The sequence below is a fragment of the Blastomyces dermatitidis genome (assembly GCF_000003525.1).
Source record: "Blastomyces dermatitidis ER-3 genomic scaffold supercont1.12, whole genome shotgun sequence".
Taxonomy (NCBI): domain Eukaryota; kingdom Fungi; phylum Ascomycota; class Eurotiomycetes; order Onygenales; family Ajellomycetaceae; genus Blastomyces; species Blastomyces dermatitidis.
In genome coordinates, this window is record NW_025544785.1 from 133,708 (window position 1) to 154,922 (window position 21,215).

The 21,215-nt window shown below is 46.0% G+C and overlaps 7 protein-coding genes across 7 annotated transcripts; 4 read left to right on the plus strand and 3 right to left on the minus strand.

The window, feature by feature from the left end:
- Positions 1-192: 192 nt before the first annotated feature.
- Positions 193-3,194, plus strand: BDCG_08702 (uncharacterized protein). Its single transcript, XM_045424490.1, has one exon. It carries the CDS (start codon positions 852-854, stop codon positions 2,526-2,528), a length of 1,677 nt encoding a protein of 558 aa, XP_045273187.1. The 5' UTR covers positions 193-851; the 3' UTR covers positions 2,529-3,194.
- A 2,917-nt stretch (positions 3,195-6,111) lies between these two features.
- Positions 6,112-8,340, minus strand: BDCG_08704 (uncharacterized protein; the record flags this gene model as incomplete). Its single annotated transcript, XM_045424491.1, has 2 exons — positions 6,112-7,255; positions 7,319-8,340. The coding sequence occupies 2 exons, from the start codon at positions 8,338-8,340 to the stop codon at positions 6,112-6,114; spliced, it is 2,166 nt and encodes a 721-aa protein (XP_045273188.1).
- A 681-nt stretch (positions 8,341-9,021) lies between these two features.
- Positions 9,022-10,758, plus strand: BDCG_08705 (uncharacterized protein). Its single transcript, XM_045424492.1, has one exon. The coding sequence runs from the start codon at positions 9,133-9,135 to the stop codon at positions 10,135-10,137; it is 1,005 nt and encodes a 334-aa protein (XP_045273189.1). The 5' UTR covers positions 9,022-9,132; the 3' UTR covers positions 10,138-10,758.
- On the minus strand, positions 9,611-14,143 carry BDCG_08706 (GTP binding protein). Its single transcript, XM_045424493.1, has 6 exons — positions 12,966-14,143; positions 12,760-12,891; positions 12,565-12,684; positions 12,337-12,468; positions 11,064-12,265; positions 9,611-10,919 (listed from the first exon to the last, which is right to left on the minus strand). The coding sequence occupies exons 1-6, from the start codon at positions 13,423-13,425 to the stop codon at positions 10,839-10,841; spliced, it is 2,127 nt and encodes a 708-aa protein (XP_045273190.1). The 5' UTR covers positions 13,426-14,143; the 3' UTR covers positions 9,611-10,838.
- BDCG_17836 (uncharacterized protein) lies at positions 13,588-14,153 on the plus strand. Its single transcript, XM_045426889.1, has 3 exons — positions 13,588-13,615; positions 13,709-13,968; positions 14,047-14,153. Exon 2 carries the CDS (start codon positions 13,724-13,726, stop codon positions 13,904-13,906), a length of 183 nt encoding a protein of 60 aa, XP_045282654.1. The 5' UTR covers positions 13,588-13,615; positions 13,709-13,723; the 3' UTR covers positions 13,907-13,968; positions 14,047-14,153.
- A 1,257-nt stretch (positions 14,154-15,410) lies between these two features.
- On the minus strand, positions 15,411-18,114 carry BDCG_08707 (uncharacterized protein). The gene is made up of 3 exons (XM_045424494.1): positions 17,569-18,114; positions 16,846-17,488; positions 15,411-16,775 (listed from the first exon to the last, which is right to left on the minus strand). Exons 2-3 carry the CDS (start codon positions 16,857-16,859, stop codon positions 15,989-15,991), a joined length of 801 nt encoding a protein of 266 aa, XP_045273191.1. The 5' UTR covers positions 16,860-17,488; positions 17,569-18,114; the 3' UTR covers positions 15,411-15,988.
- BDCG_08708 (dolichyl-phosphate mannosyltransferase polypeptide 3) lies at positions 17,987-19,419 on the plus strand. The gene is made up of 3 exons (XM_045424495.1): positions 17,987-18,527; positions 18,681-18,749; positions 18,890-19,419. Exons 1-3 carry the CDS (start codon positions 18,315-18,317, stop codon positions 19,049-19,051), a joined length of 444 nt encoding a protein of 147 aa, XP_045273192.1. The 5' UTR covers positions 17,987-18,314; the 3' UTR covers positions 19,052-19,419.
- Positions 19,420-21,215: the final 1,796 nt, after the last annotated feature.

Consider the following 21,215-nt stretch of genomic DNA (forward strand, 5'->3'; position numbering starts at 1 on the left):
ATCCGGAGGATCATTATTCCGGATGTTATATGACTAACCATATATGGACTAGACCAATAGTTGAAAGCTCCCGTTCCACGCTAACTCGATATGGTCCTTTAAGTCACATGATTCATAATTTGTGTGGCTGGTAATTGAATGCCAAGACCCCAGCCTCCGCAAATTTCCTGTTTGGAAGGGAATCGGCTGCGGCTTAAACCAGTTTGTTGTTGACTTCATCTCCTCAACAACCAACAACATCCCCCCAACTTCCTCCTCTATATATCTTACTATATCTATCCCTTGTCCGTCTCACCTGAGCTTTCTCTCTTTTCCTTTTGTATGAATCATTCATATCTCTCTACGTTGTCTCTCGCATTCTCATACTCAGCGTGGTCTCGCCTGTGGATTCACCAAAAGTGGGCCGTTTCATCCGTTGCCTCCACAACAACCCATGAGATATTCCTCCAGCCTCCTCGCCCGCCTCGTTTTACTAGTAAACCTCCCTTTCTCCATCCTGGGGTCCCTGGCAAACCACCCATCTCATTTCCTCTTTCCAAATTAGATACTCCGTATATACAGACGGATATATATTTATTTCTCCTGCGAAACACGACATCGTCGCGTCTCTTGCTTGCCAATTGCTTGGTTCTCAGTGCTACAGTAAGCAGAGACCCGCCCGCGCGAGCAGCCCGTCCCTCGATCCGCTCGATTGCTACGATTGTGACGTGGCCTCTAGTCTTCGACCTTTTCGTCGCTCACCACCTCTCTTTGAATATTTGTCACCTTTGCAACAAATAATCCTTTTAAATATCCATATCGACTTGACTCACTCTCTCCTTTTATCTACGGCTTCCTTCCCTATCTTGTTGATGGCGGCCATGACGACGAGGGAAACTGAAGAGAGGTCTTCCCAGTGCTCATTAGCACCTGCGGCAGAGATCAAGGTCCCGAGCACGCCAATTCCTTCTAGAGCAAGCCTATCAGCCTCTCCAGATAAGCCAGCCATCAACCAAAACTACAAACATTCCATGCCTGAGAAACTCCGCTCATCTCCCCCGCCAAAATCTTCTTCCAACATGACCCCTCCTCCAACAACAACAACAACACAACAGATGGGCAATGCTGCGGCTACTCCATTCCGTCGTCCACGCTCAGACTCAGACGTCTTCCTCGCATCACCGCCCGCCACCATTGACCAAACGCTCTGCGTAGCTTATGGAGCTTCAGCGGATCTGCCATCCTCGAGAGATATCGACAACGCAGATGAGGCGCAACTGCGAAAAGTTGCGAAGGATCTCCTTGTATTTGCACAGGAGTTTCGCATGTCAGCTGCTCACTTCAAGCTCCAACACAGTCTCTTGTGCCTCACCAGCAGCGAGGCGATCAAGAGAGCCGAGGTGGAGCAGAAGCTTGCACGAAGAGAAGTCGAGATTCTGCAAAGTGTAGAATATCGCCATCGGCGCGGCCTCAGCCTGGAGAAATCCCCTGAACTGTCTCCCAAGACGCCTCAGCCAGACGCAACAATGAGACGGATCAAGGAGCTCGAGGACGCAAACATCACACTGGAACGCCGCCTGCGACGAGCCAAACGAATCATCGAGGGAGAAACGGATAAAAACGAGCTGCTGTGCGAAGAGAATAGCCGTCTTAAGAAGCGCATCCGTGAAAATCGTGAGCATTTCACTCTTATGCTGGACCATGGATCTCTGATGCCCAGTCCACAACCCGAATTTCTCACTCCGCAAAGAAAGACTACCTCCACTCGATACCCAGATAGTGCCCGTAGCCATGTTAGCAGAGTTGGCAGCCAGGATCCGATTGCTGCACTACTTGCAGCTGGCCAAGTTCTACACGGAGAAAATGTCAGCGTGCACTCTACACCATCACGAAATCACATTCATAAATCCAACAATCACCATCACCACTCCCACTCTCAACCCCACAGCCACAATCCCGACCAGGAGCACACCCGCGTAAACCACTCCGTGTCCTCCCTCCCCGTGTCTTCCCTCCCCGTAACCCCGCAACGATCCCGCACCACAGAATCCCGAGGCCACTTTTTCACTCCAATCAACAAACGGACCCCAGACTCCCGCCACAGCCACGGTCACAACCACTCTGTCTCGATCTCACGCCGTGAGCGTGACGAACGTGGCCGCCACGATCGCGATAGCACAATATCCGCTTCCGAAGATGACAAAGAAGCACTTACCGACGAAGACGTCCCCGCCTCGCAAGCCAGCTCACTAGCTACGAGCATGCTCCGCCGATACCCCGGGAGCAGCCAAGAACAACAACTCCAGCACCAGCACCAACAACAACAACACAGTTCGATGTCCTCGAATCTTTCTAAATCCAGTTCGACCCTGCAAACAAAGCTATTTGGGCAGGTTAAGAAGGCCGGTGTTGAGCGAGGCGGTAGTGGAGAAAATGGTAATAATAGCCTGAAGCGGAAAGCTGCTGGTAATGTTTATGCCGGCGAGAAGGAGATTGCGACGAAGAAGCTACGGGCTGGAGAGGCGTTTGGGCTTGGGATTCAACCTTGATTCTTTTTTTTCCTTTTTATTTTTCTCCGTCTTGTTTCTCTTCCTCTTTATTTGTTTCCTATTGATGGTTGTTTCGAATCTTTTCTCTTGTTTGTCCTATTGTCCATTCTTTTCCTTTTCTCCTTTGTCCATGGAATATGATGTTTGAAAATGTGTCTGCTTTGCTCTCACCCTTTTTGACCTGGGTTGTTTGATTGGGGATACTTTGGCTTATGACTTGATGAAAACTTTCATGATGTTCTTTTTTGTTTAATAATTTCTCTGTTGTGCTTTTCCTTTTATTATGCTTTGTGATATGCAATTGTAACAATCAGGATTCAGCTGGTGGTTTTGTTATGACTTGTGAATTTCCTCTCTCTTGTTCTTTGAATGGGGGAGCTTTTGTCTTTATAGTTGTCAGTTTTCTTTATGTCTTGAGTTTGTTCACTTCTTGGGATGAAATCTGCTTGTTAATGATGATATTCTTGTGAGTTTTCACTGTTTTTGTGTCTGTGCAGTATTTTGAAGTCTACTGTACAGAGTACTCTGAGAAGAGATCTATTATTATTATTATCATCATTCTTCTTCACATTGTCACTGATCAATCTGTAAGTAAAAAGACTATAATAGTCACTCTGCAGTATCAGTAAGAGTAAGATAAATAAGATATACAACATTTGACACTCATTAGAACTTGATTTCATTGAAATTTAATATTTCATCATCTGTCTCTGAATCAAATAGGAATACTCTCTATTCTCTGTCAGTTCATACCTACTCTGTACAGTGTAGGTAGTTATAAATGAATTCAACTCAACGTCCTGCCTACCCGATTAGGAAGCCCCTAGGGCTAACCGTCCATCGCTAAGCGAGCCGCATGCGGAAGCGTTCTTGGCGCCTATGCGCACCGGCACGTGACACACCAACCCACAACATACTTCCAAGGTTTTGCTGTCTCCGTCCTTTCTTCCTTGTCCTGTCTTGTCTTGTTTGAACCGCGACCACCGACAACCGACACTCAAATCCGCCTCGACTTCCTTGGTCCCCATCCGTCACCATGGTATGTTTCTGCCAAATTCCAATTGAGAGAGAGCCTCCGGTTTGAAGAAAGAAAAATAAGAGCACGGGAGAGCGGGAGGAGAAAGAGTGACAACAGATCGCTGACCTGTGCTGGTGTGGTTTTGTGTGTGTGTGTGGTTTTATAGGCGATCAAGCATAACCAGACCATCCCGAAAAACCGTGAGTTTTATGCCAAAATTGGATCATTACGATATATTTGGGGAAGAAGTTGGTGACTGATTTTTGCTGTGTTTGTACAGATTTCCACAAGGACTGGGCTCGCCGTGTTCGGGTACATTTCGATCAGGTACGATATCAACAATCTTACACCCATTCGTCCCATAACCCATCCGGAATTTCTGAAATTCTCCAACCCACCCGCAATCCAAGAACAAACACGCGAAGATCCATCCCATATATCTGTGGGAAAGGGAATTCATGCGAACATCGAAAATTTACACAACTAACACATCCTCGTGTGTTTTACTTGATATAGCCTGGTCGCAAACACCGTCGTCGGGAAGCTCGTCTTGCAAAGGCGGCTGCCGTCGCCCCTCGCCCTGTCGATAAGCTGAGACCAGTCGTGCGATGCCCGACTGTTAAGTACAATCGCCGTGTCAGAGCTGGTCGTGGCTTCACTCTTCAAGAGCTGAAGGTACGGATTTTCTTTCCCCGAACTGTCTCGAGGGAATAAGTGCCACGTAGGCGACTGGAAATCATGTCCAACGAACAATCCGCTCACACGCTCTTAAAACTCACAGGAAGCCGGAATCCCCCGCAAACTCGCACCCACCATCGGTATCGCGGTCGACCACCGCCGCGTCAATGCTTCCTCCGAATCCCTTACCGTCAACGTCGCCCGCCTGAAGGAGTACAAGACCCGCCTGATCCTCTTCCCCCGCCGCGCCGGCCAATACAAGAAACTCGACTCCTCCGCCGAGGAGATCAAGGCTGCCCAGGACAGCTTCACCAAGAGCGTTGACTCTCTCTTCCCCATCAACAATATCAGCCGCGCCGAGGCCGTCTCAGAGATCAGCAAGAGTGACCTGCCCGCTGGTGTCGAGGGTGGTGCGTACAGAAAACTGAGAGACGCCCGGAGCGAGGCGAGACTGATTGGTGTACGGGAGAAGAGAGCCAAGGCCAAGGCTGACGAAGCTGCTGCGGCGAAGAAATAGAGAGAGACGAAAAAAAAAATATAAAATTTTAAACAAAGAAGGGAATCTGATAAATGAGTTTATCTCTTCCTTTTTCTTTTTCCTCTTCTTCTTTTTCTTTATTTTTTAACTTGTTTTTTTAACGCAATCTACAAAAACGGAAGAACGAGAAACTAGCAGCACCACCAATACCACTCTCACCACCATCGTCGCCATCACCACTCGCGAGAAGAGATCGGACGGACGCCTAGAGAACTTTGTTTCCGTGAGGGGAAAATTCAAGAAAAGAAATCATGGCCGGCCGTCACTTTTCCGAGATTATCTATTTCCTCTTCTCCCTCTTCTCGGTGTTGTTATTGCTGCTTTCGTCTCCCGTTTTAATGCTGATTCTCATGACGGAGCGGGTTGCTTGGGTTCGTCGGATCTTGCTTGGTTGATATATGATCTTTTTTTAACACGAGGAAAAGGGGGCGGGAGGTAGAAGAAGGAGAATGGAAAAGGAATATGGTTATGTTATGGGTTGTTTGAGAGGGAAAACAAAAAACAGCCAACACTGGAAACTGGTATCTGCGCCATCCGGACCAAAACTCGGGATGGCAGGAGAGCGGAGCAGCTGCAGTGAGAGAGAAACATACAATACTACGGCATAATTATATTTTAATTCCTACTTTTCTTTTTTTTCTTTTTTCTCTGGTTTCTTTCTTCCGTTTCTTTTCTCTCTTTTCCGTTCTCAATGTTTCAAACGATGACTTGCGTAAAGATATGTAAGATCCGTTAGTTGCCTTTCTCCTTTCTCCCCCCACCCACCGGGTTTTCCGTAGCCACATTGATCGTCTTTAACCAGGGTGTCATGCCATATAATGACAGGTTTTATCCCGCACGCATAATCGAATCCGGTATGCGAGTAATCGAAGGTTCAAAGGGCAAATTTGTTCAGACTGGGGACTATGGCATTCCAGCTAGTTACAGCATGGGCTACATTTCCCGTACGCAACTATAAATATGTCTCGATATAGCACCCAAACAGTATACTCATGCTTGGAACCACTGTAATCTAAGAAGCAGGTAAAGAAACAAAAAACAGACCGATCCTATTATTCGTCAAAAAAAATTGTTCGGGCTTGCTACTTACACAAACCAACAAAGAAAAGATGCCGAATCCCCATTTCTCTGTTCCTTGAAAGTAAAAAATCAATCCCATTGCGCCGTGCACGATTCGATTGTCAAATGATCCCGCCGCGGAAAAAAAGATGAGAATAATCTATGAAACCGCCTATCCATCACCCAAGGAAAAGAAAGAAGCATTATATACAATACAACATACCCACACGTGTATACACACATGCAATTTATAATCCCCCTCTCCCCAACCCAACCAGCCCAATCTTCACTCACACCACCCCAAAAAGAACCCCAACAACCCCTTCAACAGCTCGAACAAGCACCTCCGCATCCCCATCAATCTCTACCTGTCCATACGCCCCTGCTTTCCATCCCTTGCCCTTGCCCTTACCCTTGCCATGCCCACTCCCCAAAAAGCTCCGAAAAACCCTCTTCGCCTCCCTCTCCATCTTCTCCGGGCTTCCCGCGGGGGACGACAGCGGTACCGAAACGCTAATATCCGGCTGCAGCTGCGGCTCGCTCGTCCATAAATCCAATCTAAGCGAGCATGTAACGAGGAGTTGTGGATATGCTGAGTGAACGCTACCACCCGCTGGTACTTCCGGTTTCCGTTGCCGTGTCTCTACAACAGAGAAAAGAAAAGACGTGCGCCCAAGGTGCGGAAGGAGAATGTGCGGCGTGTATGTCTTCTTGTCGTTTTCCTTGTCATTATCGTCATCACGGTTTGGTACGGAGGGCACCTTCTGAGCTGACGATAGGGTAGTAGTTATTACCCGATCGCGCAACTCCTCCAGCTCCGCCCAGATCTTCGCTCGCGATATATCCGCTTCCCAGTATCGGGATATTCCCCAGCAGAGACCGGAGATATCGCGTTGTAATAGTGGGTTTGAGAGGCGGGTTTGTAGCCAGGAGGAGAGCGTGGGAGGGATATTGTGATCTACTGGTTTATCGGGATGGTGTGGCTGCGGTTGTGCGGGGATAGATATGGAGACAACGGACTGGCTTTCTGGATTTGTTTGTAGGGATATGGGGATTTGGAAGAGGTGGGTGGGAAAGGGAGCGGGTGCGGATAAGGTTAGGTTGTGCGTTTGGGTAATAATGGGTGATGATGACGAGGATGGTTCTTGTGTTGAATTTGGGAGAATTGAGGTGGAGGTTGTTGTGGTCGTATACGCGGTGAGGGATAGGGGTGCGAAGAGCGTTAGGTATGGTGTTAAGTCTGCTGGCTGGTGTAGAGCGAACGGGTTCTCTGGCGGGGGGGAGGTTGATGGAGGTGGGGCAGGCTCAGTTGAGGGAATGAATCGGGAGGATGAAAACGGTAGGAGGAATGAGAGGACGGAGGAGACTGGGGGTGGTGAGGGCGGCGGTGGGGGTGGAGGGGCACATGATGGGTTAGAGGTCGTCAGGAGTTCGCTTTTGAAATAGTTGGTTAGCTAGAAACTTCAAGGAATCGGGAGAGATGGGATGGTGACTTACATTAAATTGTTAATAGATTCTTCATCTGGCGCTGGGTATTCGTCTGGCTTTTCATATCTTTGCGCCTCATACTCTATCTTCGCAACCTCCTCCTTCAATCTCGCTAGCTGAGCTGCAAGCGCATCACGCAACTTTACCTTTTCCCCTACTGGATCAGGAACGTCGTCTTCAGGGAAAGTAATGCGCGGAGACGCAACTTGATCGGCAACATTATCCGTGTCAACTTCTGGGCCTTTAGCTTTAAGTGGACTAAGCCTTTTCACGCCATCTCTTATCCTTTGCTTCCTCTTTTTCTCCAGGCGGTAGCTCGGGCTACTGCTACTCAACAATCCTCTCCGACGGCTAGGTACTCTCTCCAGACCCAATTCAGTCGGAGTAGGAGGCAACTCAGGTTCGCCATGTCCTTGACCCGGCGATGATGAAGACCGCGTGCGTCTCCCATTGGCAATTGACTCGTCCACTATTGGTCCAAATGTTGGGTCCTTGCCCCGCAAGGGGGGTTGTGGCGTGGGGCGTTGTGCACCAGGCTCCGCCGACAAGGAGACCTGTGATCGCTGCGATGATTTTCGCGGTGGTTGAGACGCAGAAACAGGAACACTTGACCCACGACGCGGCGACAAAGGGACAAATTTCTGGATCGCCTGCCGAATCGGCAATTCCTTCACTAAAGCCGAAGTCACAGAAAGTGACGATGGCCTAGGCAGCCTGCTACCTCTTACGCCCGACTGTCCATCCCCCACTCCACCACCACCACCACCAATACTAACGCTCTCCCTCCCACGACTCGCTGGCCTCTGCTGTGCTGTTTTTGCGGGGGAGCGACTCAGGACGCGCGAGAGGACGTCTGGGTGTGAGCGGGCGAGACTAGCTCTGGTAGGTGACTGGAACGATGCGCGGCTTGGGCGCTGCGGTTTCTGTACATCAACGCCATTGACCTGAGACTGCTGGGCTGTGTTTGAAGCGCTGACGGCGATTGCGCTGGAGGAATTAGACTTGCGCCGCTTGGCGGGTGAATCGAGCATGGAGGAGGCGCGTCGACATGCGGAGGTATTGGGAGTGGGGTGGTGGGACGTTCAGACCTAACAAAGGTTACTTATAAGCAGCTTGTACATAGAGAGAGGGCAATTTGTATAGCTTGTAGAACAGGCTTACCGGCTCCTTTAAGGCGAGAAAGCAACGAAGCCATATATCCTGTAAACAAACCGCTGGTTGTTGCGGAGAGAAACAACGTGGGTGGTTGGATGACATAACATTCGCCACGTGATCGGAGTTAATCTGTAGGCTACTGGGGCAAAAGAGCTCGATCACCACCAGCGCACTGCTGGTAGAAGGGCCGATCAACCGCGGGACCCCCAACATAAACTTGGTTAAGCCGCTGCACAAGAAAAGATGGCTGTTTTAACACAAGATTATAACTAAAGAATTCAATTGATCTTTTTTTGATGATGAAACTAATTTTTATTTTTCATATTTTTATTTTTTAGATATAAAGTCAGTTAAAGTTAGAGCATTGAGCATGAGAATTTCTTTTAAAAATATTGATTTGTAGAGAGTATAGACTGACTGTTTCAATAATATATATATACATTGATATTTTTAATATTACAATTATACATTTCTATTCTTTTTCTCTGCAATCAAAATAATAGAAATTTGATGAGAATTGCTTCTGAGCATGTGATCTTACTAAATAAAATAGTCTTAGAGATAAATCTACTGCGTAGATAAATTATCTCGGCAAATGTTTATCCAAAAAAATTGTCCCCGCAACAGTCATACTTATTCTTCACGCCTTCAAGGCCACACTCTCTCTAATGGAGCAGCTGTCTCTTCTGCTCTGGAAGCAGTTCCGGCACAGGAATGCTATATGCGCCCGCTGCCTTTACAGCGGTACAAACTACTTTCTCCCCGCTGCAGGTCCGGCAACATCGACCCGTCCTTCCCGTAGACATCTGCACTCAAACCCGTACCAGCATAAACAGATAGCCACCCCGGCTCAGCGGAATGAGGAAGATGAATCACACGCACTCTCCTCCAAACAGCCTCATCAGGCATATCCCTTACAAGGCTACTATCTTGAAATCCTCTCCAATCCATACTCACAACACCCCGCCCGCCGCACCCGACCTCCCTTACCCGAAGAGAAAATGTCTCCACCTGAGGTGGTAGATAATGCCAAAACCCAATCCCCGGAATCAGCCCGCGAACCTACTCCCGCTGAAAGGATGGGCATAGTCTTCGGCACTCGGCTGGCGGGGCCGGGCTACGCTGGTTCCTCCGGCCGTTACGACCCCGGCAGCCGCACGCCTGAATCCACCTGGCGCGTCATCTACGGCATTCCCATCCCTCCCCGCCCCCAGGAACCCGATAACTGCTGCATGAGCGGCTGTGTCCATTGCGTCTGGGATGACTATCGAGATGACGTTGAGGGGTGGGCGGAGCGGGTGAGGGAGGCAAAGAGGAAGGGAAAACAACTAAAGAAGGAGAGGCGAAAACGGAAGGCGAAAGGGAAGAAGGGGACTATTATTGCTGAGAAAGGGGGCGATATCGTTGCGGTCGGGGAAATACGACATAAGCCGCGGAAGGAGGTGGAGAGTGCTAGTATGAGTATGGATGATGATGGTGGTGGGTCGGAGGTGAATTGGGCTAGTGCTAATGGCAACGGTATTGGTGATTTGGACGACGACCTGTTCGCCGATATCCCGGTAGGGATTCGGGAGTTTATGAGGATAGAGAAGAAGTTGCGGGAGAGGAGGAGCAGGGTGGCTGAAGCAGAGACGGGGAGCGGTGGTGGGGATGGGGATAGGGCCTCGGTTTAATGACTTAGCTGGCTGGCTGGAAGGCTTTGATCATGGACTGCTGAATGTGTCCGGTAATCCTCACTCAATGTTTATAGGGCGTGATTTATGCCCTCTTTTTTCTTTCTTTCTTTCTTTCTTCTTTCTTTCTTCCATTTCTTTTCTTGATTCCCTAGACGCGAATTCAATATTTTTCTGTGTACATTCGTTCATATTATGTATATAAATGCATGGATAAATATGTGTTCCTTTTAGCCTGATATTATATTGACCATTGCATCGAACATTCTTCATTCACAATGGTTAGTATAATGTTTTCCTGTTTGTTTGTGGAGGTAAAAGGAAAGCTGAAATCGAACCAAATGCAGGTCATTTTACTTTTAGACCGCACACGCTATGCTCAATCAAATGGATATGGAGCGGCTCAAATGGCTGGAAACTCGATGTAAATGCGACGTAGGAAACTTGTATAAGAAAAGAAATAAAATATGTATAAAAAGGAGTGGAAGGCCCAGATGGAATAGAATACCTTCTATACGCATATGAGAAATAGCGAACAAACAAGGGAATAAACACTCTCAAACTCATAACTTCGTTAATTAACCAAGTGGAGAAAGTGATATATGAACGTCAAGAAATCAATTACGCCAGATACGATGCATTCAAAAAATGCGCAGTGTGTATAGTGTATGAGCACTTCAAAGCCGTATTCCGCGGTAGATTTATTCAACAAAGTAAGTTTCTGCGACATCCCGCATGAGATCCTCAAGCATCTCCCTTCTTGCGCCGGGTAGTGTTGCTGGCTATTCGGGGGAAGATATGGTTAGTATTGGGGTGGCGGAAAATATTTTTATAGAGAAGAAAAAGAAGAAGAAAAAAATTATACGGGGGGGATCGAAGACACCAAGTAACGGAAAAGAGGAATCAGATGACGAAGGAAAGCCTACCTTATTCTTCAGCAACCCGTTCACAAGAATAATCGCATTATCCCGATCTTTCGCTTTCTTCAACCGCTCTGTCTTCTCCTGCACAGACTCTCCGCCAGAAGGCTCGGATATAATCATCTTAACTGTGTCACTGATCAGCTGGAAAACGCTCATGTTCTGCATACTATCGACAACCGCTAGGGAACCGGAGGGTGTCGACGCCATCAGTGCGAGAGCAAACCAGCCCTCGCTCTGCACGACAGGCCACTCTGTCTGCGTTATCATCGTTCCAAGGGGCCAAGCAACATCCTCGTGGAGCTTATATAGGCGCTCAGCGAGATCAAAAGCTTCGATCGCCGCCTCGGCTCCGTGTTGTTGACGCTGGTTTATGGAGCGGCATATGGCGCAGATCGTGCGGCCGATTTCTATTTTGATTGGGGTCGTGTCTGACTTTTCAAAAAGGGAGAGGAGTAGAGAGAGATAAGTGCGGGAATTTGCAGGGGAATCAGGGTCGGAGGATAAGGGTTCTAGCAAACGGGAAATGTTGTTGAATGAGGACACGATTACTTGGCGCGTGAGACTGGCTGCGGCAAACTGGACCTGAGGAACAGTCTCAAATGCCCACAGGCGAGATACAGCTTTAATAATTCCAGCGGAGGCCAAGGGTTCTTTGTTGTCAGTGGCAATGGCGAGGTTCTTTAAGAACCCGAGAACGGCGTGTAGGACTGCAGCTTTGGCATCTGCGTTTAAAATTGATATCAGGGGTACGTGGACTTCGAAATCATTGACCATTGATGCACAAATTTTATCCTCCCGGGCTAGGTTCCCAAGCATGACACAAGCGCATATTTGTAATTGGTCTTCGGGTTCCCGGAGCCAAGAGCGCAGTGTCTCCGAGAGGTCACAGTCAAGAGGATAGGCCTGGGAGAATAGGGGGAGAGCAGAAATGTCGGAAAGGGCTTGATTTATCCTTAGCCGTAGTTGCATGAGCACCTGAATGTCCTCGGGAGAAAGGCCATGAGGAGGATGGTCGTAGGACCGGCGTAGGAGTAAAATCACCCTTTCGACAAGTCGGCGAATAATGCATAAATTTTGGAAGCGCTCACTTTGTAGATATAACGCAAGGCAGCTAGTGAGTGTTGTAAACCGAGCAAAGCCTATGTCTTCATCTGTTGCGAGGTTGATAAGTAATGGAAGAGCGGCATCCGGTGCCCTTTCAACTCCTTGAGCAGCTGCTGTCAGCTTTTTTCGTTTCATCTCCCAATCGCGAAAGGAGGGGAGGAACGAGACGAACCATGTTCAGTTGCTGTTTCAAGGAGTTCGAGAGCATACGCTAAAAGAGCATTTCCTTCGATTAGATCATCGGAGAGTAGCGTGAGGAGACTGTATCCAATTCCGTTCTCAGCAACTTGAGCCTGGGCCGGCTCTGTCAAGATGAAGTTAGCCTCGCTAGGAAATTGTAGGTAGGAAGCGACGGAGAGCGGAGACGGAGCGTGGAGTTAGAAAAGGCTCAACAACTTACCAAAGTCGACACAAATATTGTATATAACAGGGATAGCAACATGAACCACCGCAGGATTTTTGAAGAGGTTGATAATTGGAAAAGTGTAATTCTTATCAACGACAAGCTGTCTATTTTCATCTGTATATACTGCGAGTTAGCCTCAAAGAACGGAGACGGGGGAAACATGGATGACCCATGTATTCAATCACGCACTAGTATCCGCACAGGAGTTTCCGATTAATCGCAAAGAGTGAAGTAAGATATCGTCCTCCACGTCATCCGTTGCAATTACTCGGAGGAAAAAGTCCAATATACCGGTTTCACCGTACGCTCCCCGCCAAGCCGCTGTTATCATAAAATCCGAATTAGCCCCAAATTCTCGCATTGTCCAAAGGAGCCCGTAAATAGATTGAACGTACGGTCCCGGCTTCCATTCGCTAATACCTCCGCAGCTTGGGCCATGTAATCCGATCCGCTCCTCCAGAGGAGACCAAGGTTGTCCCTGACACCCTTGAGAGCATTCACATTCCGCCTGCCGTAGCGAGTGTCTTCGTCCGCCTCCTCCAGAACATTGAGTAAACCCTTAACATCGAAATTTCCCTCTTCATCTTCAGCAGTCTTGAATATGGCTTGCAGGGCGCGAAACATTTCCTCCTCTTCTTCCTTTGCCAACTTGGGCCCGTCTCTGGGAGGCGCAGATGGGGGAGAAGGCTCTTCGGATAATGGAGTATCTGTACAACGAGGAGAAGACAACTGGGTCTCTTCCTTAGTTATGGGTTTTGATATAGGTAACTCCTGGCATTGGTGATGCGCTGCAGAAGGCTCAGACGCCTCCTGCGGCTGCTCAGGAGCCATTGAGCTCTCCTTTATACTACTCATCTTCCTTTCGTGAAACTCCTGATGGAAGTTGATAAAAAGCAAATAAGGAGATCGTTGCCTGGTACAGCGAGTGCTTTCTTTAAAAATAGACCCTCCAGGCTCAGGGTAATTTCAGAATAGCAGGGTCAATATCCGAAAAGCCACAAAAATTGAATGGTGGTGCGAGAATTAGACTCCAGCTCTTCGTACGGTTAGTACGGGAATCGCCTCTCGAAAGGGGGGCATGTGACCCTGGATTCAGTAAAGGTTGCAGTGACTGATGCCTCTGTTCCGAGAATCGCAGACAGAATCAAGCAATATGGCAAGCAATATGGCTGAGATGCAGGAACGCAGCCTGGCAGATCGACAGGGACTGCCAGCTGCTTCTGGAGCCGTCAAAATTAGGCACGACCGACCAGGCTGGTGGGTCTGGCTGTTGGCTAGCGGCTGCGCTGGGCAGCCAACCGAGCATTTGGCGGCGCCTATGAATCGCGAAATCTGAGACGGAGCTGAGGAAGGGCAGAGTAGAGTCCAAAAAGGCTTTGAGAAATGCTTGTTGCCTGTGTGAGAGAGATTACCATCCAAAAAATGGTCTTTGTGATAACTACTAGCTACTGATGGGATGCCGTTTTGGGCAATTAGGGCTTGCTATCCAACGGGTCCAAGAATGGCGCTGTACACTCATACACTAAGTTACCACATCGTGCATATTCTCCGACGCCTCGTTAAGAGAGAGCCGTTGCTCCCCAGGCCCTGAACAAAAAAAAATATATATATAAAAATATATATATATATAAATATCGCCCGACAAGCACCCCTCAAGCACCCCATCTTCCATCTGACTCACCATCCGCTGACTGCGCTCGTCCCCCTGCCGCTGCCTAGCGTTGCATGTCTTATATTGATCTCTCCATGCTTAATATTCAATGTGCCAGGGCCTCGGACGGAGATACACGTTCGAACTGGCCTTGTGGCCTCCGCCAAGGCGCTTGACAGATATATCTGTCATCTCAAAGTTCCCATGCTGTCCCGGAAAAAGGCTGGGCCTGGAGCTTCTATGCGCGAGTTGGCGTTTTCCTTCCAGCAGATACACAACATATTTATCTGTCCTTATGCTCATCGCTCATTCAATCAAGGATCATTAAGAACTTTGAGATTGCTGGCACACTGACAGATGACTCAAAGGACGGTAATCGCTCAGCAAATTTGGCCCAGCCTTATTATCTTCCATCTACTCACCCACTCGAGGTGCCATCATAGGGGGTCTGTCTTGTCATTTCTCCAAGCTGGGCCTGGGGTCTGCCATGACCCTGCAGCTCCCTTGCATTCATCATATCTCACTATGTCTTGCATTTGACTCATAACAACTGTGGGTGTTATCAAGAAAGACCTGGACGATAACTTGCTCATAAGAGTATTAGAGAGCTAACATATTTGTTGGATCAGCCCATCCATCGCGTGCATCACATCCTTCAGACAGAAGTGATACAGTGTCAACATTATCATGGGTTGAATCTCTCATACCTTTCTGCTACATAAATCTTACTATCTACAAAATGAGTAGCATTTTCAGTTAGCAAGCATCCCCACAAGTTATCAGATTGATAGAAATCTTTCGATCGTTAGTTACTACTTTAACAGCTGGGTAATTAGTTACTCTATATCCTCATTTAACTACACAGATCTTCCCGCTTCATCTATTCTCTAAAGTGACTTGAGTGGTGATGATTATAGCCAATCACATAATCCAAAAGGCGCCTATTACTGTAGTTAACCTCTCTAGCGGCAGATAATCGATTCATACAAAAAACTTGAGCTCAACACAAAATGCAAGCCCTGGCAATCCTGAACTCACTAACTCCTTACGACTTAGCCCAGCCGAATCGGCAACAAATGCCAAGAAACCCCTGGCTGTTGCTGTCGGCAATGGAAATATGCCGAGAAAAATCGCCGACTACTAACAACTTCAGAATAATAATGATAGCGTTCCAGGCAGTAGCTGAGCTGGAGCCTCAAGACTAGCTAGGAAGAAGGGAGGTTTTATTTCTACGGTTAGGAAAAGGTTTTCTCCTTCGAGGAGGGAGAGGAACGGGAAGAGGAGTTATATAGCATATGTTGAACAGCTTTTTCAATTCTCAAATGTAGTCATAAAATCTGGACATTGTGGCAAAGGGATATTAAGGCAATAGAATAAACTACACGATCGCAAAGGGAAATAGAAAATGGGAGAAGGGAGGGTATATTTTTCTCTATAAACTTTTATTTTCCCATCTAGCGATAGCCAACATTCCCAATTGAAAACAGGTATCTAACCAACAAGAATCCCCCTTGTGTAAGAATAAAGAAGGGAAACAGTAAGGAACATGAAAGAAAAATGATTAATTTATCTTGCACTTGCACCTCATTATTATATACCCGCCCAAATATGTTAAACTCGAGCAAACCCAGACCTAAACACCCTCTATACCCTCAGAGAAATCATAATTAAAAGATTGAAACATCGTATCCGAACCCGCCCCGAAATCCATTATGGTATCAAACGTATTCTGAAACTCTTGTTCGCGTCGCCCACTTTCCACGGCCGTTACATCCTGAAATACCGGAATTTCCTCGTTGGAATTTGCTTGGATTTGGGGCCTAGACTCCGCCTCCTTGTGGACACTTGCTTGTGGAGCCTCGAGCTGTTGCACTGTCTGCATGACCATGACGACGGCGGTTTTTCTTTCGGGAGGCGGGGTAAGCGGGGTGGTTTTTTTGTGTTGTTGTTCTTGATATTGAGGCCAGGAGGTTCGCTGTAGGTGTTTACCGGGGATTGATCGCCGGTGTGGGCAAGATGTCGTTTTATAAGTTGGCAGTCAACGTTTTGGATAGCCTCTTCCAGCGAGCGTAGTCTGCTGGCTGCTGCAGCGTAGTCGTCTCGAAGCTGTTGGAGCGATGAGGGTATAATACGTGGTTCCACGGCTGGCGTGTGTGGTGACATTCGTAGCGATGAAGATAATTCTCGCGAAGACGGATTTAGTATCCGCTGTACGTGCTCTGATGGCTGAGGACTCATGAACGGCTGGTTTTTGCATAGCACCATCATGGTGTTTTCGTTTTTGATCTGCAGGAGCAAAATGCGGACTAGAACGCCGTTTTGGGAGGTATGATACAATGGAGAATGGGTTGAAGGATCCAGAAGGCCCATGTTGGCTGAGAGTTGTAGCGGCGAAGGGGGAATGAACAGGTCAGTTTCGAAAGGGTCCAGGAAAGTCTTGTCCCACCCGCAATGTCGAGTTCCATGCACACTCTCTGCGGGCGAATCGGCAGTGTCTGATGAAGCTCTTTCCATGCGTAAAAGTACGCCTGATATAAATGCTCCAATGGAACGACTTTACGTGAAGATTTACAATTAGTGTCCCGTCCACTCGACAAGGAGATAGAGAGAAAATGGTAACTTACTGTCTCTTGGCCATTCGTGTTGGCTTTTTGCGCTCCGGGATTATGCACTCGATGTCGTCTAGTTTGCAATTATGACAGGGCACTCCGTGTTCGCTGACGCCGCACCGCACTTTTCGCGCCCTACACGACTAGCATGCTTTCGAAGCTCTCTTCCGACTTGACTTGTCGTCCGGGCCGCTCAATCCAGCGGCTTCAGCGCTGCGTTTCGGTGAAGATTCCTTTGGAGTTGCGCTAGACTCCTGAGACGGGTATCCTGCCTTCTCGTCCATTGAAACTAATTCAGCTTGTGAGGATCTTTTAGATGATCAAATCTGAAGTAGCTCTTCTTCTGGCTCGATAGTATCCATTAAGAAAGGGCGAACAAGGGTTTTTGATATAAATTAATTAAGGAATTTTTGTCCAAGAATGACTGGGGCGCCTAATAAGATGAAGGGTCAGAGCTGCTCCTCATGAAAGCCTCGAACACTTCCCTCTAGCTCAAAGTGATGGTTGGACTGGCGTTGGGACTATGAAGATACTGTCTAGTTAAAATTCGAGAATAAATGATGATAAGACAAAAGCAGTCAGGACACGGTGTTGATATATTCAATTGCAGAATGAAAAGCCCCCTGAGAGGTATGTGGAAGCATTTATCCCCATGATTCTATGTGGGGGGAGTTGTGATATGGTCAGCTTCATTTGCATGAGTGAAACTAGAGGAAAGTCCGAATCGCCGAGACTCACAGCGGCTTCGCAACTTCGCAAGCCCAAGCAGGCTGGAACCTGAAGTTTGACAAGGAGCGAACTCAAAAGTAAATCCTGAGCATGAAGCTTCTCCTTCATTCAAGATTCGCTCCAAGGTACCGTTATTGAAAGCGCCGATGAACGGATGGAATGACATCAATCCGTGTCTGCTTCTTTGGAAAAGTGTGATGATGGAGTTGGCGCCAGGTGCTGGTGTTCTGGAACCTGCACCGCTCGTTGCATCAGACCAAGGAAGCGGTTTTGTGGGCTAGTTATTGCCATTTGGTATGGTCTACTCTGGAAGCTATCGTCGATGGTCAATGCTGAGACAGTCGCTCATAAACGGTATAAGTCTTTGGTAAAGTCGAATTGTTGGTTTTGGTCAGTGGGTATTATTCTGGGCTATAAGTAATAAATAAAACTCATTGGCACCACCTGCTGCTATTAGTTCGCTTTGTTTGCTTCAATATATTTTTACCAAACCCAGAGTCGCTAGAGCTAGAGAAGATTGAAATGTAGGAAGAAGCAAACACAAGCGAGACGAAGACGTCGTAGATAGATACGGTGTTCTAGACTTAGTGTATCTCGCGCTAATTAGACGCGAAGGCCATGTGATTTACACGCGTGTGGTTAGACCTGCCTCATCAATCATCGAAAAGCGGAAGCTGGCATCACCAACAGGATAGTTATATATACAGAAGAAGACAGCACAACAGGTAAAAGACAACCTTTGCCAATTCCCTCGAATGTCCTTGATTTGGCGCACGCAAGCTTCTAGGGATATCAATTGTCCACACATAATATTAATTTTCTTTTCAATTGCTGCCATTACTATCGCACGATCCAACCCAACCCATACGAAAACCATCCCTCCTACCTACTTGTTCCTGCATACCATACATCCCGCAAACATGACTCGAGCTCAACAGACCCTCTCTGTCATCCTCTTAATCACATCGGTACGTAAAGGAGGAGGGGAAGAAATAAAAATAAACTGAGGAGCAATATATATATATATATATATATATACATATTAGAAAATCCATCTCCCCATATATACTAAAAACTAGAACCTAACCAACCAAAAAAAAAAATAATCCAAAACCAACCAGCTCTATCTCGCCCTCTACCTCGGTCTTGTCCCTCTAAATCCCACCATTCAGAACGAAATAATACCAGTCGTACGTCCAACAAAACTGCTCCGCTCACCCTCAATCCCCCAACAATCATAACCCCATCCCCCCCTCCCCTCTCCACACCACACCTACGCGGTTACAAGAAAACGAAAGGAAAACAACACTAACTTAATCCCAATGTGCAGCTCCCCTTCTACTCCCTCATGGTCATAGGCGCCTACATGCTCTTCCGTCTCGGCTGGGGCGTCTATGCCTTCAACGACGTGCCGGAGGCGCACGAGTCGCTGCAGAAGGAGATTCTGGAGGCGAAGAACCAGTTGCGGATGGCGAAGGTGGATGTTGATTAGGGGATGTAGGGGTTTTTTTTAATGTTTTGTTTTGCTTTATTTTTATTTTATTTTATTTTTAAGTTCTCTCTTTTGCTTTGTTTTGTTTTGTCTTGATTGGGGCTGTGGTTGTAGTGAATGGATGGGATTTTGAAAGGGGAGGGGAGGAAGGGGAATGGAACGGTGGTAGGTAGATGGAAGGGTGGTGGGGTGAGAAACTTGGAGCTGTCAGCCTTCTTTTTATTGAGAATGGGTGGATAAAGAGAGAAAGGTTGGGCTTTGTGCAAGGGGGATGGTTTCCTTGTCTCTCTCTCTCTCTCTCTTTTTTTTTTTTTTTTTTTTTTTTTTTTTTTTTTTTTTTTTTTCCTGTTAGTATACATGTTTATTTTAGCTTTTGTTAATTTGTTAGATATCCTGCACGATTCTATATGTTTGCTTTTCTTTTTTATTTGCGGAGCGAAGCGAAGCAAATATATGATGAAAACCCTGGTCATTAAAAGTGGAGAATTTCCTTTTTGGGGTTCTTGGCGTGAATACAGCCCACTGATTGGTGTAGAATTAAGCGAAGCGCAATCCCGTGACATTGTACTATCATATCATCTACTCTGTACAGATTCTTGAATAGATAATGCATCTGATCAACAATCTACTCTGTACAGATTCTTGAATAGATAATACATCTGATTAACTATCTCTTATAGATTCTCAAGAATGAATAATGTGTCAAAAGCCTGTGTTCACTGCTTATAAAATCAGTCTCTTGATTAATTTATTTCTTTACAGTATTCTACTACTTCTACAGCTGTCTATCTTCAATACTATACTTAGAGAACTCAGATATTATAATCTTCTCTTATTATATCTTTTCTATCACTGTGTAAGAATAAGTGCTCACAGACAATTATTCAGGTGTTTATAGCTTGATATAATATATACTGTTAACTATTAGAAGTATTCATGATAGAAAGATAAAATGTAGAAATTAAATGTATAGTAGTATTCAAGCTGAGTTATAAATAGTATTTATGAACTTCAGTCTATATAGTTGTGTGTAGTCAAGAGCTGCTAATTCTATTGATTATATAAGAGATAGAAATAGAGATAAAGATAAAGAATTCATGAGAAGTGAAATTTCTTACACACTAATTATCTCTTTACACTGTGTAAAACTGTAAATAAATATATATAGTGAAATCAGATTCTTCTATAGTTATAGATTCTATGATAAATGAGTCTGAACTCTCTCTATCATTCTAAATATATTAATACTTTATATAATTAACAGCAGTCTCTTAAGTCTGTATAAGAATAAGTACTTACAGACAATTATTCAGATATTTACAGCTTAATATAATATATACTATTAACTACTAGAAGTATTCATAATAGAAAGATAAAATATAGAAGTTAAATATATAATAGTATTTAAACTGAGTTATAAATAGTATTCATGAACTTCAGTCTATATAGTTATATATAGTCAAGAGCTGCTAACTCTATTAATTATATAAGAGATAGAAAATAGAGATAAAGAATCTGTAAGAAGTGAAATTTCTTACAATCTGTGAATAGTCTATTAAAATAGATATATTATCTAAGATTAAGTTTTATTACTATGAGATTTATGATTCTGATATATCTTTATTAACAGTAGTCTGTAAAAAGAAAACTATTATTCAAAGAGCTTACTGTATTATCAGATATTATAGAGAATATCTCTTATTAACTTCATTCTTAACTTAATTAAGAAAACAGCTGTAGTTATTATCTTTAATAATTAATTTATCTCTTAGTTTTGTAGATCTCTCTTCAGTCTTTTATTAATTATCTATATCATTATTTAACTCATTCTTAAGTTAATCTTATTTCATCTTTAAAGATATACTTTTACTATAGTTACAGTTCTATCTCTTTTATTAATAAGCTGTAAAATCAATCTTGCAGAGTCTTCTGTTTTGAGCTTAGCTCTGCAATGTCTTTGTACACAGAGGCTCGTGTGCATTAAGATATTTTTATTACAAGCATCAAATGCTCGCTTACGCTCGCTTTTCTGCTTGCACAGCCCCCTCTACCACTCCCTACCCCCCCTTTACCACCCCTTCCACCCCTTACCCTCTACCCCCTCTACCACCACCACCACCTCTACCGCCCCTATCACCCTCTCCCCCTACCACCCTCTCCACTC

Coding starts and splice junctions, on each gene's coding strand:
- BDCG_08702 (XM_045424490.1), top strand. CDS start 852: ATGGCGGCCATGACGACGAGGGAAACTGAAGAGAGGTCTTCCCAGTGC.
- BDCG_08705 (XM_045424492.1), top strand. CDS start 9,133: ATGGAGCAGCTGTCTCTTCTGCTCTGGAAGCAGTTCCGGCACAGGAAT.
- BDCG_08706 (XM_045424493.1), bottom strand. CDS start 13,425: ATGAGTAGTATAAAGGAGAGCTCAATGGCTCCTGAGCAGCCGCAGGAG. Junction 12,892..12,965: donor AGCGAATGGAAGCCGGGACC/GTACGTTCAATC, acceptor TTATGATAACAG/CGGCTTGGCGGGGAGCGTAC. Junction 12,266..12,336: donor TGAAACAGCAACTGAACATG/GTTCGTCTCGTT, acceptor CAGCTGCTCAAG/GAGTTGAAAGGGCACCGGAT.
- BDCG_17836 (XM_045426889.1), top strand. CDS start 13,724: ATGGCAAGCAATATGGCTGAGATGCAGGAACGCAGCCTGGCAGATCGA.
- BDCG_08708 (XM_045424495.1), top strand. CDS start 18,315: ATGTCCTTGATTTGGCGCACGCAAGCTTCTAGGGATATCAATTGTCCA. Junction 18,528..18,680: donor TCATCCTCTTAATCACATCG/GTACGTAAAGGA, acceptor AAAACCAACCAG/CTCTATCTCGCCCTCTACCT. Junction 18,750..18,889: donor AGAACGAAATAATACCAGTC/GTACGTCCAACA, acceptor CCCAATGTGCAG/CTCCCCTTCTACTCCCTCAT.